This window comes from Antechinus flavipes, chromosome 5, assembly GCF_016432865.1.
Source record: "Antechinus flavipes isolate AdamAnt ecotype Samford, QLD, Australia chromosome 5, AdamAnt_v2, whole genome shotgun sequence".
Taxonomy (NCBI): domain Eukaryota; kingdom Metazoa; phylum Chordata; class Mammalia; order Dasyuromorphia; family Dasyuridae; genus Antechinus; species Antechinus flavipes.
The window spans coordinates 267,639,337-267,657,676 of NC_067402.1; the positions used below are offsets into that span (position 1 = coordinate 267,639,337).

Sequence of the window (18,340 nt, forward strand, 5' to 3'; positions counted from 1 at the left end):
AGAGTAGAGATTGTTTGATTTTTATCTTTGTATCTCTTGCACATAGTAGGTGCTTAGTATATACTTGTTGATTGATCATGAAAACCAAAGTAGCAGAAGGTATGGTTTTGTCCCCTTATTTGGAAGATTTATATTTGGGGGAGAAAACAGAGGTAGGGGGGAGGCCTCCAACCTTGGAGATTTTCTTACTTTCTGGAAAAATTATACATTAAAAGCATTTCAAGATGTTAATAAAGCAAAATCTCTGAAATTCACATAATCCTGTTGGGTATAAATATCAACAAAGAATGTCCATTTGAATATAACCCAATGATTTCTTGATGAAAATAACTTTCCTAGGATTTCTATTTACCATCAGCTTTCCAGATTAGTAACACATTGTGAATATTGTTTTTCTGACTTCCTCCTCTGATCAAAAGCACAAAGTAAGAAAGCTTACCAACATAAGAGGGAAAAACAGACTTTGGAGAAAGTACCTTGCATGACATCTGAGGGCCCTGAAGTATTTGAACTTCCTAAGCAACAGCTGTGGTTGAATTCTCTGAAAATGTTTATAGGAGGCTTTGGCTCATCTCTCGTCATATTTTTGGAGTGTCTGGAATGGAGTCAACTGCTGGGATGCTAGTTGATTCATTTTAATATGCCGACAGGAAGATACTAATGAGAACGATTAATACAATTCTATTGGTTAGATTCTCGGTAAACTTTATCTTCAACACAGCTCACTCAGTTTCCTGGGATCTGACTTTGAACCACAGTGATAGGCTACTTGCATCATTATTTATTTATTCGATAAACATTGACAGGAACTGGGCAAGGCACTGATGATGCAAATGAAGCATTCTCTTCCCTCAAAGAGTTTTCTTTCTGTTGGTGGGGATGGGAGAACTACAGAGGTACAAACAAACAAATATAAAATATATATGATGTAATTTCTCAGGGGGTGCCAACTTTGGGGTGGTCAGAATAGACTTCGTGTAATAAGTAGAGTTTAGTTCGGCCTTGAAGGAAGCTGGGGATTTTAAGAGATAGAAGTGAGGAATACTGGCATGTAGGACAGCCTGTGCAAAAGGACAGACACTGGAGATGAAATACCATATTTGAGGAGCAGTAAGTAGGTCACTTTGGTTGGCACACAGAATGTGTAAGACAGGGAAATGAGTAATCAGCCTGGAAAAGTAGGGCAGACCAGACGTTGAAGGTCTTTAAATGCCAAGTAAGAATAATTAATCTGCATGGACTAGAAATGGTCTTGAAGTCAATAATACTTGGCTTTAGATTCGAATCAGAACCCAGACACTTAGTAGCTGTGTGACCCTGGGCAAGCCACTCAACCTGGATTGCCTCTGTTTCCTTATTTGTAAAATGAGCTGGAGAAGGAAATGGCAAACACTGCCAAGAAAATCCCCAATGTTGTCATTCGAAAATGAGCCCAATAAAAGACAAAAAAGGTAGGGATTTAACAGAAGTGGAAGAGAACTATGCAAGAAAGATCTGAACATCCCTGATAATCATGATGGTGTGGTTCCTGCTCTGGAGCCAGATGTCCTGGAGAATGAAGTTAAGGAGACCTCAGGAAGCCTTGCTAACAATAATGCTAGTGGAATGAAGGAGCTATTTGAAATCCCCAAAGATGGTGCTGTTAAAGTGTTGCACTCGGTAGGCCAGCAAATTTGGAAAACTCAGCAGTGGCCACAGGATTAGAAAAGATCAGTTTATATTCTAATCCTAAAGAAGGGCAATGACGTTACCAAACAGTTGTGTACGTTTTACATCGTCTGAAAGGTAGCCTTCCTCGATATGTGAACCAAGAATGACCAGAGAAACAGGCGGGCTCTCAAAGAGGAAGAGAAACTAGAGACCAAATTGCCAGTATTCACTGGGTTACGGAAAAAACAAGGATGTTTTGGGAAAAGATCTGCTTCTGTTTCATTGACTACATTGACATTGTTCCTTTGGGGATGTGGATCACAATAAAATGTCCTCAAAGAAATGGGAGTACCAGATCATCTGACTTGTTTCTCATTTGGGCCCCAAAGCAACAGTTAGAACTAAACACGGAAGATGGATTGGTTTAAGATCGGAGAGGGAGTATGATAAGGTTAAATATTGCCACCTTATTTATTTAACCTAAATATGAAGTACATTGTGCAAAATGTCAGACTGGCTGAATCAAAAAGTCAGAATTAAGGCTGCCAGGAGAGCTATTAACAATCTCATTTGGGCAGATGTTAGTTGGCAGAAAGTGAAGAAGAAATGACCCTCTTAAGCTGGTTTGAAGCTCTGACATCACACACATACACACAAAACCATCATTAAGATCATGGCAACTGGACCCACCTCTTCCTGGCAAATGGAGGGAGAAGAAAGGGTAGTAGTGCCAGACTTTATATTCTTGGGCTGGTACCTGCAGCCATGAAAGACTTGGAAGGAAAGCGATGGCCAGTCTGGATGCAATACTAAATCAACTTGCCAACAAAGCTCTGTATAGTCTAAGCCATGGTTTTTCCAATATTGGGTTGTGATATCTGGCTAAAAGGAAAGCTGAGTGCCATAGAATCGATGCTTTCAAATTGTGGGGCTGGAGAGCAGATTTTTGGGAGTCCTTGGACAGGAAGAAGGTCACATCAGTCAGTAAAGAATTTAATTCAGGCCATTTGTTGGAAGGTCAAATACTGAAGATGAAGCTTGAATAGAGAGACAAGAGAGAGGAGAAAGAGAGAAGAGAGGGAGAGGAGAGAGAGGGAGAAAAAGAATATCAGATGTGACTGAATAACCCACAAAAGGTGGCACAACAGTACAGGGCCTGGAGTCAGAAAGACCTGAATTTAAATCAAGACACTAATTGTGTGACTTTGGGCAAGTCATTTAACCCTGTTTGCCTCAGTTTTCCTCATCTGTAAAATGAGCTGGAGAAGGAAATAAACTATTCCAATTTTTTTGAGGGGGGTGAGGCAATTTCAGGGTCCCCCAAACAATTTTCAAACACTGAATTATAGATAAGCTCCTGATCTGCCTTGAACAGGGAATTTCCCCGCCAAGAAGATCACAGATTAAGAGCATAAAACAATCTTGTCTAGTCCAAGGATCTTCAACTTCAGATGGGAAAATGGAGGCCTAGAGAGGTAGAGTCATTTGTTGAAAATTACACAAGTATCATTATGACTCCTTTGGGACTAAAAGGGATCTCAGAGGACATCAGTCAATCAGTAAGCTTTTATGAAGCACCTACTGTGTGACGGACTGGGTTCAATGCTGGGAATAGAATGAAGAGGCAAAAGAGACTGTCCCTACCCTCTAGGAGCTTACTGTCTAATACGGGAGACAAGAAGTAAACAAATGAGCGATATACAGGAAAAATAGGAAATAATTAAAGAGGGAAGGCCCTCGAATTAGGAGAGGTTGGGAAAGCCTTCCTGTAGAAGATGGGATTTTAGTTGGGACTTAAAGGAAGCCAGGAAAGGCAACTGGCAGCAACCAAGTTGGACCGCATTCCAGATGGAGCGTCTCATTGGTTCTTGCCCAAGATTACATAAATTGTAAGCACCAGAGACAAAATTGGGGGGTCTTTCTACAGTGTTTCACTGCCTCTTTAAATTGATTAGATTTCTCACTTTGATAAAATTACAGGTCCACACCACTGTTTCTGTTTTATGCGCTGCTCTTTTAGCTCTGCTTTCTTTTTTATTTGCTTGGGATTTTATAGCTGCTATATAAGTCTTACCAGACAAGATATTCACAGTAACAATGTGAAATTTGTAGGCTAATCAGTGGCACCAAGAGTACCATTCCTTGTGGAAATTTAAGTTCTGGAACTCAATGAAATGACCATCCTCCTTTCTCTGCTCCTATCCCTCCCATAAACCCCCCCCCCAAAAAAAAAAGGAGGTAAAATAATCTTAAATAGCTAATGCCAATTATCAATTATTCACTGGTTCCATGGTAATATAAAGAACCCACTTACTTTCATGACAATCAAGTCTACAATCAAATCTTTCACAAGTGCTGAAATTCACTGATGGGTGAGGATGGGAGCAAATGTTTTAATTTCAGGCTTTTACTACCATTAGTAATGAATTATGATTGAAATGAGGCCCATTGTTACAGTAACTCAAAATCATGTAAAATAATCATTTGCGTTCTTTTATGAGAGGAAGGCAGAATAGATTAGCATTTATTTCACCTGAAAATGAGTCACAAAGTGATGTCAATCAGTCATTGTAGTCGGCAGTATTTGTTAAATGCCATCTGTATGCTGGCCCCAATGACTAGATGCTAAGGTTTGGAGACAACTTGGAATAAATGTGTGCTGCTTAAACTAGTTATCATCACTCTTTACTTTTCTTTTCTTTCTTTTTTTTAAAGGAGGCACCAACTAATAAACTTCTTTATGCCAAGGATATTCCAAACTATAAAGAGGAAGTGAAAGCTTATTATAAAGCAATCAGGGATTTGCCTCCATTGTCGTCTTTGGAAATGGAAGAATTTTTAACTCAGGAATCTAAGGTATGACTAGAAAGCCAAAGCAGGCTGATATTTGTTTAATTTCTTTTTTTAAACTTGTTTTTTGGTGTGTTTTTTGCCCTTCCCCCATTTTTTTTTGACTCAACCTTTTTTGTTTAATCTTCCTTTAAGAAACATGAAAATGAATTTAATGAAGAAGTGGCCTTGACAGAAATCTACAAATACATCGTAAAATATTTTGATGAGGTAAGTTTTCTAATTAGAATAATCGTTTCTCTCTTCTATCTAAGGATGTTATGGGATTTGGATTGGGCCTTGTTACTGATCTGGGCTGAAGTTTCAACAATCATGAATTGGGTGGATCCTGGCACAAAATAATGAATTCTCCCAATCCTGACCCCTGCTTCCTGGGCGTAAAGTGGATATAGACTTAATTTCAATAGGGGGAGGGGGATAGAAGAGGAACAAGCCTATTTATTAAAACACCTACTGTGTGCACTTTGCTCAGGGCTTGCTTTACAATTATTTCAAGTCAACTTTTCCCATTTCATGTGACGATGTTAAATGGGGCTGGCTGACTTGTACTTAATCATAAATTAGCACTCACCTTATAATCCGCTTTAGTAACAGCTGGTTGTATCGCTTAAGTTTGGTACTCAGTGATGAAATGATGTCCATTTCTTTTTCAATCCAAAAAGAAAGATTATTTCAGTAAGCCGTTCTCCACCATTAATTAATTCCCGTTGATCTGGGTTTTTCTTTTGGAATTCATGCAGAAGCATTCGTGAAGTACAGAGTCTCCAAATATATGTTAATCCCCCCCTTCCCTCATTCCCCCCACTCAGTCATGCTGGGCCAGGCTATCCATGTCAGTGGTGAGAATAGCTCACCCTTTCCATTTTCTACTTTGAAGACCCAAGTGAAGCACTAAGGTAGGGTAGAGGTGATGAGTTCCTTCCACATGATTCAGCATCCTTGTTTCCAAGGGGCAGGGGTGAATAGGGTAGAACTGGGGATGGGGAGGGTGGGGACCTGTTATTCTCCGATCAGGGTGCCTGACCCTCCCTCTCGAGACCCCTTCTTCCCGTCCCCTCCCTCCCCCGTCCCCCCCGGCCTGCTGCATTGGATGGAGGTGAAACAGCTTCCTGCATGTTGGCTGCCTCGGTTGCTTGTGGTGCTTGGAATGGCTATGATCATAATGCACATAATCCGGCCAGTGAGAGGCTGGCCTCCTATCTGGAAGTCAATAAACGGTATTTCATGGGAACTGCTATTTCCAGCAGAAGTGTTGTTGATCCTGTGATAATGACTTAGTAAAAAAAAAAAACAACTTGCAGAATGAGTATGTAAATGACCGAGGCAAACGTTGGCATCTGTTTCATGCAGACTTATTTATTTTTTTTTACCCACTCATGGCATTGGGAATGCACAAAAGAGGGAGTTTGTAATGCTTAAAGCCACAACATCCAAAATAACTGTTCTAATTGTCAACAGATTCTAAATAAACTAGAAAGAGAGCGAGGGCTAGAAGATGCCCAGAAGCAGCTTTTACGCGTAAAAGTCCTATTTGATGAGAAGAAGAAATGCAAGTGGGTGTGAACATCACGTTGTGGCCTGGCTTTAAGATGGTGAAATTCTTCCGACAGCTTGGAACAAAATGGTGGCTCGAGCTACGTTGGCGCCTTTAACAAAAATCTTTGCACATAGATTCCTGGAATCTTTTGTAGGAGACCAAGGCACATGCACAACTCTTAAGAGAAGCTGACCAGCCATTGTGCCTGTTGTAAATACTGTGGAGACCCTTGTGTAAATATAGATGTCGTGGTGGTTGTAACCAGCCTCCTCGTTTACAGAGCATACAGGGCCAGTAAGCAAGTGTCAGTATTATTGTAACTACAGTTTCCACTTAAGCACAATGATTCAATGGTTTTGTCTCAAAACTACAGCTATGTAGCACTTGTGATGACACTGAAATCCAGTAGTGAAAGGATGCCGCCAATGCCAAACGCAAAATGTGACAAGTGGAGGGTCCTCCCGTCCACGATGAGCTGTGGGTGGCGGGATATTGGGGCACCCTTGAGGACTTGCAGTGTCGACGCTCGTCCCCAGTAGTTCTTGGAAAAGGTGACTGCAAAATGTGGTGGTGTGTACACTTAGCATTTGTGTGTGTGTTTTTTAAACCAAAAACTTAACAGTGTGGCAACATTGTTGAAAGGGCTCGTGTTTTTCAGTAGTCACCAACTGCATTCCATCAAACTCACCTGTATTTCACCAGTGGCCTAAAGCAAGTGCTTTAGTTTGTCTGGATGCAGTCGCCATTGGCCGTGGTGCTGTGTTCCTGCCTTGTGTTGCATACTTGTTTTTATTCAAAAGTACCAAACGTACTCGATGGTGAACGTGTTTGCTGATAAAACTTGCGTGTTCGTTTTTTTTAAAAACCCTCCTCGTTATCATTTATTATTTCTGTGCACAAACTTAGCACAAGAATTCGATCAGAGCTCTCTTGGGTAGAGTGTCTCCTGTGTCCATCTTGCCATCTCCAAACTATCACTTCCCCACATCCTCCTTGCTTTAGGTCTCAGGTGAAATCAATGGGTATTAACACCTGTAAGTGTGTGGTAAGATGATGATACATTTTACATTACATTACATGAAATTGCTGTACACACTGGAGTATTATATCTATATAATGGCCCAAGGCCTGAAAGGTATTAGTATACAGCTTGGTATCTTTGTCTTATTATGTATTTTTAAAAAGTATTCCTCAAAGGAAAAAGTCCAAAAAAAAAAAAATACCCATTTTCATTCATGCCTTCGTTCAAATGATCCCTTTTCTAGTGATACTGTAATCTTTTATTGCTGGTTTTGTATCCTGGATTTTTGCTGCTCATGACCAAGTTCAATACCACTGTGTTTCCCTTATTGCAGAAGAAATAAATTGTCATCACTGTCAACTTTCTTGTGGCACCTCACCCTCTGGGCTGAGGTTCAGAATTCCCAGTTCCAGCCTATGAAATATTTCTACAAGTCAAGGATCCCATGCCCCTTTTAGAAGCACTTGCCAACACTGTAGTTAACATCAGGTTTAAAATTTGCATTTTATCTAAGATGAATGCAAGTGTCTCTCCTCTATCTGGTGGAGGGAGAAGGGTCAACACCCAAACAATGAGCAAGGAGAATAGTAAATGCCTAAATAGGCACTTTTCCTGATTCCCATAGCTTTTGACCATTGCCTGTCCTGTGGACACACCTCAAAGATACTACCAAAAAGTCTCCCCTCTAGGTGTAAAAGGTGAGAGGATGGGCCCCCAAATAAAGCTGCTACCTTTTGAAAGAAACAGAGTTTTTGAACGAAAGAGTAGGTATGGCAATCAATTGTAGAAGAAAGAACTTCCCAAAAGATGGCCCTTCTTTAGGGTGTAGAAGACTACAGAAAGGGTGAGAACTCAAATGATCAGCTGTGGCTTTATCATAGTATTTGCTGAATAATACTTTTTAGGGTTCCCCCCCCAAACCCTTTGGCACACAAGTATCGCAAGGGTTGGGTTACCGGCTAACTCTTCCAGTGACTGTGCTGGTGGGAACTTTGGGCAAATTGTTTACCTCTTTGTGCCTCAATTTCTGGAAAATCTTTCTAAGCTACCTCACAGAGGTGGTATGAAGACTCACTGATGTTTGTAAAGTGCTCGTCGATTCTCCCATGGAAAGCATGATCTAAAGCAACATTTTGGAGCACACTAGCCCAAGGCAGTGAATGGCCTGATCAGACGTGCTGAAGACAATCAGTAACTGAGTCCATATTAAACAGCAGCCAGAGAAACAACTGTCAAACAATTTCTATTGTTAACTTTATTTTCTGATTTGGGGTGGTCAATTTATTTATAAGCTTTTTTTTTTCCTAACACTAGTGTCTACAGCAGCATTTTATGATTAATTCTGTTACTTTTTCAGTATTAGAATTTAAAATCAATTTCTTGTATACATGATTGAAGCTGTTCTTGGAGATGAATGTTTTAAATGTGTATATCCAAAATAAACACTTTGATGTATCAAATGTTATTCATTTGCCATGTAAATTTACTTTTATCATGTCCTTCTAACTTTTTAAGGTATTTTATGGAAATATTCTTGAGAATTGTGAATAGAAGATAGTAAGGAAATCGAGTTCTTATTAAGTGGACCCCTAGCTAATTAAATTCCTGGAGTTTGATATTTACTCTCTCTCAAATAATCACAGCAATTCATATTTATGTGGCACTTTTAGGAAGACTTCGTAGTAATAATCCATTTTGTTTTGTAGAGTTAAGATTTCATTATCTGTAATGAAATTATTCCAGTTTTTCCCTAATGGTGTTCTATAAAAAGTTGTGGCTTCATAAGAGACACCATCGTATGAAGTGAAAAGACCCTTGGAACTGGAATCAGGAACATACCATCTGACCTTGAGGAAGAGTGAATTCACCTCCCTGGGTCTTAGGTATACAGCATGAAAGTAATTGGGTTACTTCATAAGGCTACCTCGAAGATTAAATCGTATGTATGGTAAGTGCTATGCAAAATAAAATGTGCAAATGTGAACAGAAAGGGAGAGTGGCAGTTTGGTTTAAGATTTTCAAAACAATGTGTATAAATACAAGAAAGGGACAGTTCTAAAACTTTTTAGCATAAACATGCTTTCTTTTTACCAATATGGAAGGGAGGAAGTGTGCAAAGATGCAGTGAGTCAGTTCTAGCACCAGTTTTGTCACCTGCTTCCCAGATGACTTAGGCAAAATTATGTCCCCTTTATCTGGCCCCCAGTTTCCTCTTCTGTATAATGGTGAAAGTGGACTAGTGATGGCCTCTTAAGTTCTTTACCACTAGGATTCTACAAGTCTGAAAGCAGCATGAAATTCATAACTGCCTTCTGGGACTGAAGAGAGAAGTTTTACCCTCTCCAGGTAACAGGACTTCCAATATTTGAACACAACAGTTACATCTTTATTCCTCCTCGATATGCCATACTTCCCCCTACTCCCAACCTCATCTCTGTTCCAGTAGCCCAGATCTTCTACTTGATCCTATGTCATGGATTGAAGGCCCTTTATCATTCTCCTACTAAACCTATCTGTTACGCAATCAGTGTCAAATTAAAAAATGAGGCAATACATTATGACAAAAATATTTATTAAACTTTTAAAATATGTGCATTTGATAAAAGCAGACATTCATAATGAACAACAGAAGTGCCTTTTAAGAAGAAATGTTTAGTTATAATCAAAATCGGGATCATTTTTATCAGGCCTTCTGATTAACGACTGTCTCCAAGACATAATGCAATAGGGAATCAGGTTTCCGAAAGAAGGGCAGTTTACTCAATCAAGAGTAAAAATTAAGAAAATAATTTTATACTCTGATAACCCATATCAGTTACTTTTAAAATGTATGTGTTTGTACTTCTTAAAGGGTTATAAGTAACATCCTAACAAATTATTGGAAACGATTCTTTTAATAAAGCTACTGGTTTTTAGTGTATACTTAAGCAACACGGCACATAGTCGGTACTTTTTCCAATTATAGGCAAAATGTTCTTTTGGCAAATGGGAATCAAGCCTCTAAAATTCCACAAACGTGTCGATTTCCATTTTTATTGAGTCACTGATTCGGTGGGACTAATGTTGCAGCCTCATTCTCCAGGAGGCCCGAGCTCTTCCAGCTGCTTTCTCTGAGTGGTTTCCAGTTCTTCCAATCTTTTCCGAAGGAGACACAGTTCTCTTTGATGTTCCTCTTCCTTAGAATTGGGGAGAAACACCAGAGGGGAGAATTAGCACCCTTTCCTGGCTCCACCACAGGTCATGCTGCTTTCTTCCTTTACCCAAGTTGACCTCCAGTAAGAGGATGAGCATATCTGCCTATATCAACCTATCGGGGTTAGCAACCCCCATTCCTGGCTCCTCTTTTGCCTCCCACTGTAAGCCCAAGCAAGCCTCATCTGGAGCTACAAATTTCAGCAGGGAGCTAATTAAGAAATAAGAAAGTACTTCCATATCACATCTGTATTCATACAACTCCCTTCCGAGGGCCTTAGTTTGCATAACAATTTATAAACAAAGCACTGAACTATTCCACTGAAACCAATGAAAGTTTGGAGCTTTGAATTTTCAACATTGAAAACTCTGAAACCTTTTAGTCTAGTGCTAGTCTTATATCATTTAGGTAAGGGTACTATAAGGTCTCTCCTTTCTACTACCTCTTTTGGGGGCACTTCACTCCCAGAAGGCAAACATGCAAGACTCCAAAAACTGTATTTTAGGGCAATATAAACTGTCATAAAATAGGTAGTTCAGAAGGGGAGAAGATCTGGAGGCATAAAGGAGAGTTGTGGGTTTTTCAAAGGTCTTGATTATCAACTATATAGTCAGAATTTAACAGTAGAAAATTAAATCAGTACAATACTCATCTAATTATTTTTTCCTATATAAACCAAACAAAATCTGAAAATATTCTTACCGGAAGGTGAGGGGGGAAAGATGTTTCCACGCCAGAAGGCAAGGGTGGTGACAAGAAATTAACAGAATTGAATGATGTTGCTGGGGGCATGTTGGGAACCAAGATTAAAGTTCGAAATTCATTATGTCTTCTCTGTATATCCTTCAATCGTTTTTGGAGCTTAGTATAGTCTTCATATGGCACATTTTGTCTTTAAAAGAGAAGAGTCATATTGTTCCCTTGAAATACATCCACACTTCAATATGCTCTGAATTGGAGAATGTTTATGGGCCTACTCTTTTTAAATAAACAATGTTAATAGGCTTATTACATCAAGCTGAGGTAATAGTTATAATTAGCTCAATTCTTCAAAAATCCTCATTTTATCAGTATCAGAATCCCACAAGGGATTATGTGGTCCTAGTACCCAAATTTTATTAGTCAGTGGCCTCTTTACTCAGGCTTTGCTATCATAGTTGGCCTTTAAAACTCCAGTTCACCTTTGCAACACCTAAGGTCTAGGAATAAGACTTTGGTGAGGATTTTACTTTTCATTTTGTTTAGTTCTGGTTTTTCTTTTTATTTTTTGCTGAAGCAATTGGGATTAAGTGACTTGCCCAGGATCACACAGCTAGGAAGCATTTAGTGTCTGAGACCAGATTTGAACTCGGATCCTCTTGACTTCAGGGCTGATGCTAAGGATTTTACTTTTCAACGTCACTTGTATTTTAAAATAATTCTGTTGTTACTTGAAACCTCCCAAAATCTTTTTGAGCCAAAATAATAAATTGCTTCTTACAACTCACAAAAGATGTAAAATGCAAATGCTAAATTTAAGAAAAGTTTTTCAATTTAGGGCTGATAATTTGCCCAAGTGATGCCATTCATGTCTAGCAAGGACAAAGAACAATGAAGAAGGAGAAGATAAGGGGCATCACTTGTTGGGTTTTTATAGCCTGTTAGCATATTTGTTCAAAATTTGAACAAATTTGTTCACATGCTGTTCAATAAACATCAGATCCCCAAAGCACAAATACTTGTGTATAAGTACCCCACACACAAATCTTTTTTTTCTTCTGCTACTGCTAACTAGTGTCTAAATGGATGTGGAACACAGAAAAGATCATCTACTTTCTTTTATGAAAGAATTTGATGTTCTCTATTATGTATGGTCTACAATATGGTCTAAAGAAAAGTTGGTACTAGCTTAGAAACAATTATGAACATTCTGGTGATAACTATTCCCTGGAACATCAATGTATACCATTAAACATGTTACAGGCAATTTCAGGTCTAGAAGAGTCTGGGAGCTGGAAGCAGGCCACTACCAGTGAAGCTGAAATATTTTTTATGAACCATGTTGAAAATCATTATGTTTTCAAGGCAGTTTGATAGAAGTCCTCAGATCCTTCTTAGGTTAAAGGACTCCTGATTCTTCAGAGGGAATGCTGCTGACACCATTTTCCTGGGGGTATGAGTGAAGCTGGAAGACCTAGCAGCCTTGTCCCATGGTCCCCAACTTACAAACCATCATCAGCTAGTATTTGTAGGGCTCTGTTTCTCAGAAGAAACTTGTGGTAACCAGCTTCCATAGGCCACTGCTGTGGTTTCCCAGAACCCACAGCCACTGCATAACAAGGAAGTTTATGGGTAAAGGGTCTCAGAAGAAATCAAAGGTTAACAACATAATTACATTTCGACTTACAAAGGAAGTATTGTATTTTTTTACCTATTTAAAACCTGATTTTCTATTTCCAATTCTTCATTTTTTGCTTCCAGAAGTTCTACTTTTTCTTGTAGTTTCTTCATTTTGTTTTCATAAAGGGATTTTCTCTACAAATATAAAGATGTCTCCATTTAATGCACATAATAGGAATTCACAATCTCTTTTTTAATTCAAATGTTCTCCTCTCCACCTTGCCAAAGTCCCATGATGCCTTTAGTTACCTCCTTTGAATGCTTTTAAAGATGAGAAGATTTTATTGAAATGACAAAGGTATCAATCATATGTTTCCTTCTCATCCTTGACTGACCTGACAAACATAAATACTACATCAGAAAAACTGGTATCACTAACAAAATTGCATGTAACCAAAGAAAACTGTAGTTAGATAGTATTAATTTTGTTTTGTGAAAGGTCATTCCCCTTTCCCTTCTTCCTTCCACCTATCTCACTGCCTCATTTAGAAGTCATAACCTGCGACTTTTCTCATCCAAAACCTCTTTGAGGTTGGGTGGGCAAGTTCTAGAAGCATCTCTTCACTTGGAAGGGCCTTTAAGACCTGGCCTTCTACAGGTCTTGGAGAACCATCTCAAGACTGCATCCAAGGGAAGAAGACCAACATGGCTTGCATATCCCAAGTACTTAATAATGTTTACTGAAGTTGACTGAATCTGACTATAACTGGAATCTCATTGAAAAGGCATTTTCCAAAAATCTGAGACAAAGTCAAAAACTTAAAAAAAACATCTTTTCAAAGGACTGGATTAACTTTTCAAAAAATACAAGATAATTTAACAGCCAGACCTGACTTTATTTTAAAAAATATTTCTGAAAATTAACTTTAATTCATGTAAAATTACATATAAGGAATAATCTCTTAATGAAAGAGCTAACTAGGTAATTTCTTTAAAGGAATAATCATTGCTACAATTGCAAATAATTCCATTTAGTAAAACTGTGGTACATGTATAATGTCAATGTGGAGAAAGATTATTACAAATATTAGATTGTTCATTTCAATTAATTGCAGCCTCTAAGTCTTATGCTGCATTTCAGAAAAAAGAATCATTGAATATGGCATCAGTTCTTTTAGGACTCATCTAGAATATTATGTGGCCCATTAAAGTACTCCATTTGTTCTCATTTTTTTTTTTAAAATGATGGATACTAGAATATTAAGTAATTAGCAACATCATCCATTAACAATCATTTGAAAAGAGCCTGGGCCCTCTGCTGGATGCTCAAGATGTGAGAAGTCAGACCAACAAAGATGTGATGGGTCCCCCAAAAGATTAAAAACAACCCAATCCAAGGTAACATGCTGAATGACATGAGTACTAGGGGAGGTCAAAAGTGCACGTGAACTGACTTTGCAAAAGGTGGGAAATAGGTATGCCTTGACAGAAGGGCAGCAATGAGATACTTGGAGAAGAAGAGCATTATTCCAGGATGGGGATAAGCTTAGGTTGCCAGAATGATGAAGGGTTCCTGCGGATCTATAGGAACACTGAAAGAGTACAATCAACCCATTTTTGGATGAGGAAATGGAGACCCAGAGGTTAGTTACTGGCACCAGCATTAAGAAGAGTCAAGATTTGAAACCAAGTCCTATTACTTCAAACAGTGTTTTTTCTATTCTACTGCAATTGCTTCTAGGAGAGCAAAGAGTGTTTTAGGGACTTAAAAGGAAAGCACAGCAAAAAATGGAGAGCATTCCAGGCATGGGAGAGAGCCAGAGAGCATGTGCAGAGCCGAGAGACAGAGTATCTTGTCCATGGAAAAACAAAGAGGCCGGCGTCTCTGGCTGAAGAATATGTGTTGGGGAGTTAACATGTAAAAATACTGGGAAGGTAGCAGGGAGCTAGGTTATAAAGGGATTTGAATGCCAAAGGGAACATTAAAAAAAAATTCTGGAAAGGATAGAGAACCACTGGAGTTTACTGACTAGGGGAGTGACTAGGGTCAGACTTGTGTTTTAGGAAAAGCTCTTTGGTGGGGAGAGGCAGTCCAGTGTGAGGCAATGAGAGCCAGTGCCAGACTGGAGGCAATAGCAGAGGAGAAAAGGGGGCAGATTCAGGAGATGTTGCAGAGGCAAAATTGGCAAACCTTGGGACAGCGAGATTATGGGGAGTGAGAGATACTGAGGAGTCCAAGATGAGTCTTGGGTTGGAAGCCTCGGGAGATGCTGTTGCCTTCTGCAGTAATAGGGAAAATAGGATGGGGGTGGGTTTAAGGGGAAAGATAACAAGATCTATTTTGTACACACTGATGTCGAAGATGTCTACTGGACATTCAGTTTGAGATATCTGATAAGCAGTTGGAGGTGTGAGAATGGAGGTAAGCAGAGGACAGGGACAGGTTAGAATCATCAGCATAGATGGCAATTAAAACCAGGGTAGCTGATGAGATTACCAAGTGAAACAGTTTAGGAGAAGGGGACTTTGGAAAGAACCCAGGGGGACAGCTGCTGATTGAAAGTGTGATAAGAAGGATCCAGCAAAGACAAGAGAATGGAGGGTGGGGTAGGAGGAGAACCAGGAGAGAGGGGTGTCCCAAAAAACTAGAGAGAAGAGAATAGCATGGAGGAGAGGGGTCAAGGACAATGAGAACTAAATAAAGGCCATTAGAACAGTTCAGTGGGACAATGAGGTCAGAAGACAGTCAGAGGGACTCAAACACATTATCTAATTCAATAATCAGTTGGCCTTGAGTTGGAAAGCCTTTGGTAGTCATCCAACCCAGTGACTTAGAAACTGAGTTTGGGGAGGGAAGATAAGGCTCATGGGGATTATCTCCACTACAACTCCACCACTCCTCCATCCGTGACCATGCACCTGCTCCCCAGATGACCTCTGCTGGTCGTGCAAGCGCCAATCCTTCTCCTGACAGCAGCTTCCCTTCCCAGCTGCATGAGCAAACACCCTCCCTGCCCCCATGGTCTACCCCTTGGGTCACCTCCTGGTTGGCCGAGGTGCTACCTGACAGGGCTCTGCCCTCTGCAGAAATGGCTGGGAAGGAAGACATACCTTTTGCTTCTAGAGCAGTGAGACTGAGCTGTGCTGGGTGAACTGGGCTGGAAGGGCTACAATCTGCACTGCCCATCTCATTATGTTATTTTTTTCCTTTCAAATCTACCCCTTTAAATCTCCCAAGTTGTCAATATTCTCTTTACTCTTGCCTCTTACCCTCCATTGATACTGCTCTCTCCAAACTTGCCAGTGATCTCAACTACCTCATCTGTAAGCCCTTCCTCAATCTCCATCTTTGCCAGACTCTCCAGCATGACACTATTGACCATGTTCTCCCGGATTAGTCTCTTACTTCTCTGGGCTGCTGAAGAGCATATGTGTATCACCTCTAAGAAATCCTATCTGACTACTTTATAAAACAGAATTTTCCTCATCTTTTTAACCATCTTGCAAAAGGATTTCCACTTTCTTCTGAAAGTGGGCTTCAAACTCATTTATCAAAAAATATGAGACCTTTCATATAGATTGTTTATAAGAACAAATGATTGACATCAAGGAAGACAGAAATTTACTAACTGGGATTCAGCAATAACTTTTGAATTATTGGAGGATGGAGTTGAAAAATGAGTAGTGTAATTTAGTGAGCAGAGCCAAAGATACACTTCTTTCTTTTAGATGTTTGCAAGTTTGTGAAATATCTTTTTCAGCTGACAAAGTATTAAAACCAAGTTATCAAGATAAGCTAAATTTAGAAGCCGATGCTTGAATTGCTACAACACAAAGTGTTTACCAAGATCTTTGAAAAAGAATAAAACCTCTTTAATCACATTACTCTCCCTAAAAATACATTATTTGAATGTATTTTTTGAATGAGAGCAAAAAGGTCTTCTGTACCATTAATAAATAAAATTTTAAATATTCCTATTTTTTCAAATGCAAACTTGAAAACATTTTATTGAAAGGAATGTATGATGAAAAATATTTAGAGATTACTAAACTATTCCAAACCCATAAAGAGATAAGGAAACTGAGGCCCAGAGAGTTTAAACTCTGGCTTCCCAAAGAATGGCAGTGACACACATACAATTTGTTTTGGTGACCTAAGTCTCTATTGGATCTCAGTTTTGTGCCTCAGATTCACACAACCTCAAACCAATTGAATAAAAAAAGAAGTTTCTATCAAAGATACTTTAAAGCTTCCTCAAAAGAAGTAACACCAGCTCTCTTCATGTCAAATGGTGGATAGAATTTGGTTTCGTCCCCCATTCCAGAGCTTAAACTGGTAAAAAGAAATTGTCTGATAAAGTCATCCTGGACCATGGAAAATCTAAATCTCACTTGTACCACACACAGCCACTATGATAGACAACAAAGAGACATGAGACAAGTACAAAAGCAAACCACAGATTCTTATATTCAGATGAAAAACCACCTCTACTCATTATTTCACTGTTATGAGAACACTGTCTTTACCTGAAGAAAAAAGGGGCAGAAAGTCTGAAAGTGGGATGGGAATTCACTGGACTCTTAAGCCATCCTGAGTAGTGGCCCCAGTGACAATATAGGCAGCTCTCAAGTTCAGAACAACTGCTGATGCCTAAACAGTTTATCCTGTGTTAATTCAGAGCACTTGGGAAGGGAATAAGCTATGAAACGGGTCTTGTGGCATCAGTTTTCTGATAAGAGGCACAAGAGCACCGGGCCTGGAGTCTGGGGCAGACTCTTACAAGCATGTGACCCTGTGTGATTTACGGCACCCTGCTTGCCTCAGTTTCCTCCTCTGTAAAATGAATCAGAGATGGGGATGGGAAGCCACATAATGCCAAGAAAACCCCAGACTCTGTCCCAAAGAGCTGGGCACGACTGAACCACGGAGTACCTGACACCAATAATAAGCCGCCACTTGCCTTTTTCTGAGCAAGTGCAGCTCGCTGCAGTTTCTCTTTGGCCTGGCTATATTTCTCTTCTTTTTCTTTGATGCACTCTTGGAGATTATGCTTCTCTTCCAACCATTCTATTCGCTTCCCTTCCAAGGAACTGTCAAAAATAAATTTGAAAGAAAAAAAATTTTTTTAAAAGAATTCATATTCCTAAACCACTTAAGATCACATTATGCTACAACAGCCAGCCCCCTACTCAGTTTCACCACAGAATCACTGACCATGGAAGCTGGGGAGGCTCTGAGGGGCACCTAATCCAATCGTCTTTTGGGCAGTTTGGCCAAGGCAAGCCCAGAGAGGTGAACAGAGCGAGGCAAAGGAAGGGGGACTAAGATAAACCCGGCAAGCAGGAAGAACTGGTTCCAATCCTGGCTCTGACTTTTTGTCTTGGGGACCTCTCCAAGGTTTCCTCATCTATGGACATTAAATTCACTCTGTGATAGCACCAGTTCTCTCCTAAGGAAATCTCCCTCCATCCTCAGGGACTCTGATTCTTAGTCTCTCTGAGCTCACCAGGAGATCCAGCAACCCCAGCAGGGCATTCTTCATGGAGCTGTCCCTGGGCCTTCCTGTTCACTCGCCCCCACTGCCCCCCAACTGGTTGGTCCCCTTCTCTGTCCATCAAGACAGCCCTTGGGTGGCAGCTTCCATTCTTGTTCCTCTTCAGTGTGTGCCTCTAAGCTGCTTCCTGCACGGGCACATGCACATGCAGGCACCCAGCACACTCGTGCACACATCCATTATACACCTCTCCACTGCCCTCGGGCTGATGTTTC

At 39.9% G+C, this 18,340-nt stretch overlaps 2 protein-coding genes across 4 annotated transcripts in view; one reads left to right on the top strand and one right to left on the bottom strand.

The window, feature by feature from the left end:
- PLXNC1 (plexin C1) overlaps positions 1-8,523 on the top strand; it is a 233,316-nt gene extending 224,793 nt beyond the window's left edge. Inside the window, 3 exon segments of the mRNA XM_052000493.1 lie at positions 4,366-4,506; positions 4,636-4,710; positions 5,959-8,523. Coding sequence (XP_051856453.1) covers positions 4,366-4,506; positions 4,636-4,710; positions 5,959-6,063 — 321 coding nt within the window. The 3' untranslated portion in view covers positions 6,064-8,523.
- Positions 8,524-9,613: 1,090 nt separating this feature from the next.
- CEP83 (centrosomal protein 83) overlaps positions 9,614-18,340 on the bottom strand; it is a 109,534-nt gene continuing 100,807 nt past the window's right edge. Inside the window, exons 13-16 of one of the 3 annotated variants that reach the window (XM_052000496.1) lie at positions 17,532-17,661; positions 12,662-12,765; positions 10,954-11,143; positions 9,614-10,234 (exon numbers count right to left, since the gene is read on the bottom strand). In XM_052000496.1, coding sequence (XP_051856456.1) covers positions 10,130-10,234; positions 10,954-11,143; positions 12,662-12,765; positions 17,532-17,661 — 529 coding nt within the window. In that variant the 3' untranslated portion in view covers positions 9,614-10,129. Of the gene's footprint in view, positions 10,235-10,953; positions 11,144-12,661; positions 12,766-17,033; positions 17,662-18,340 lie in introns of those variants that run through there. The other 2 variants (XM_052000494.1, XM_052000495.1) reach the window with 2 other exon arrangements.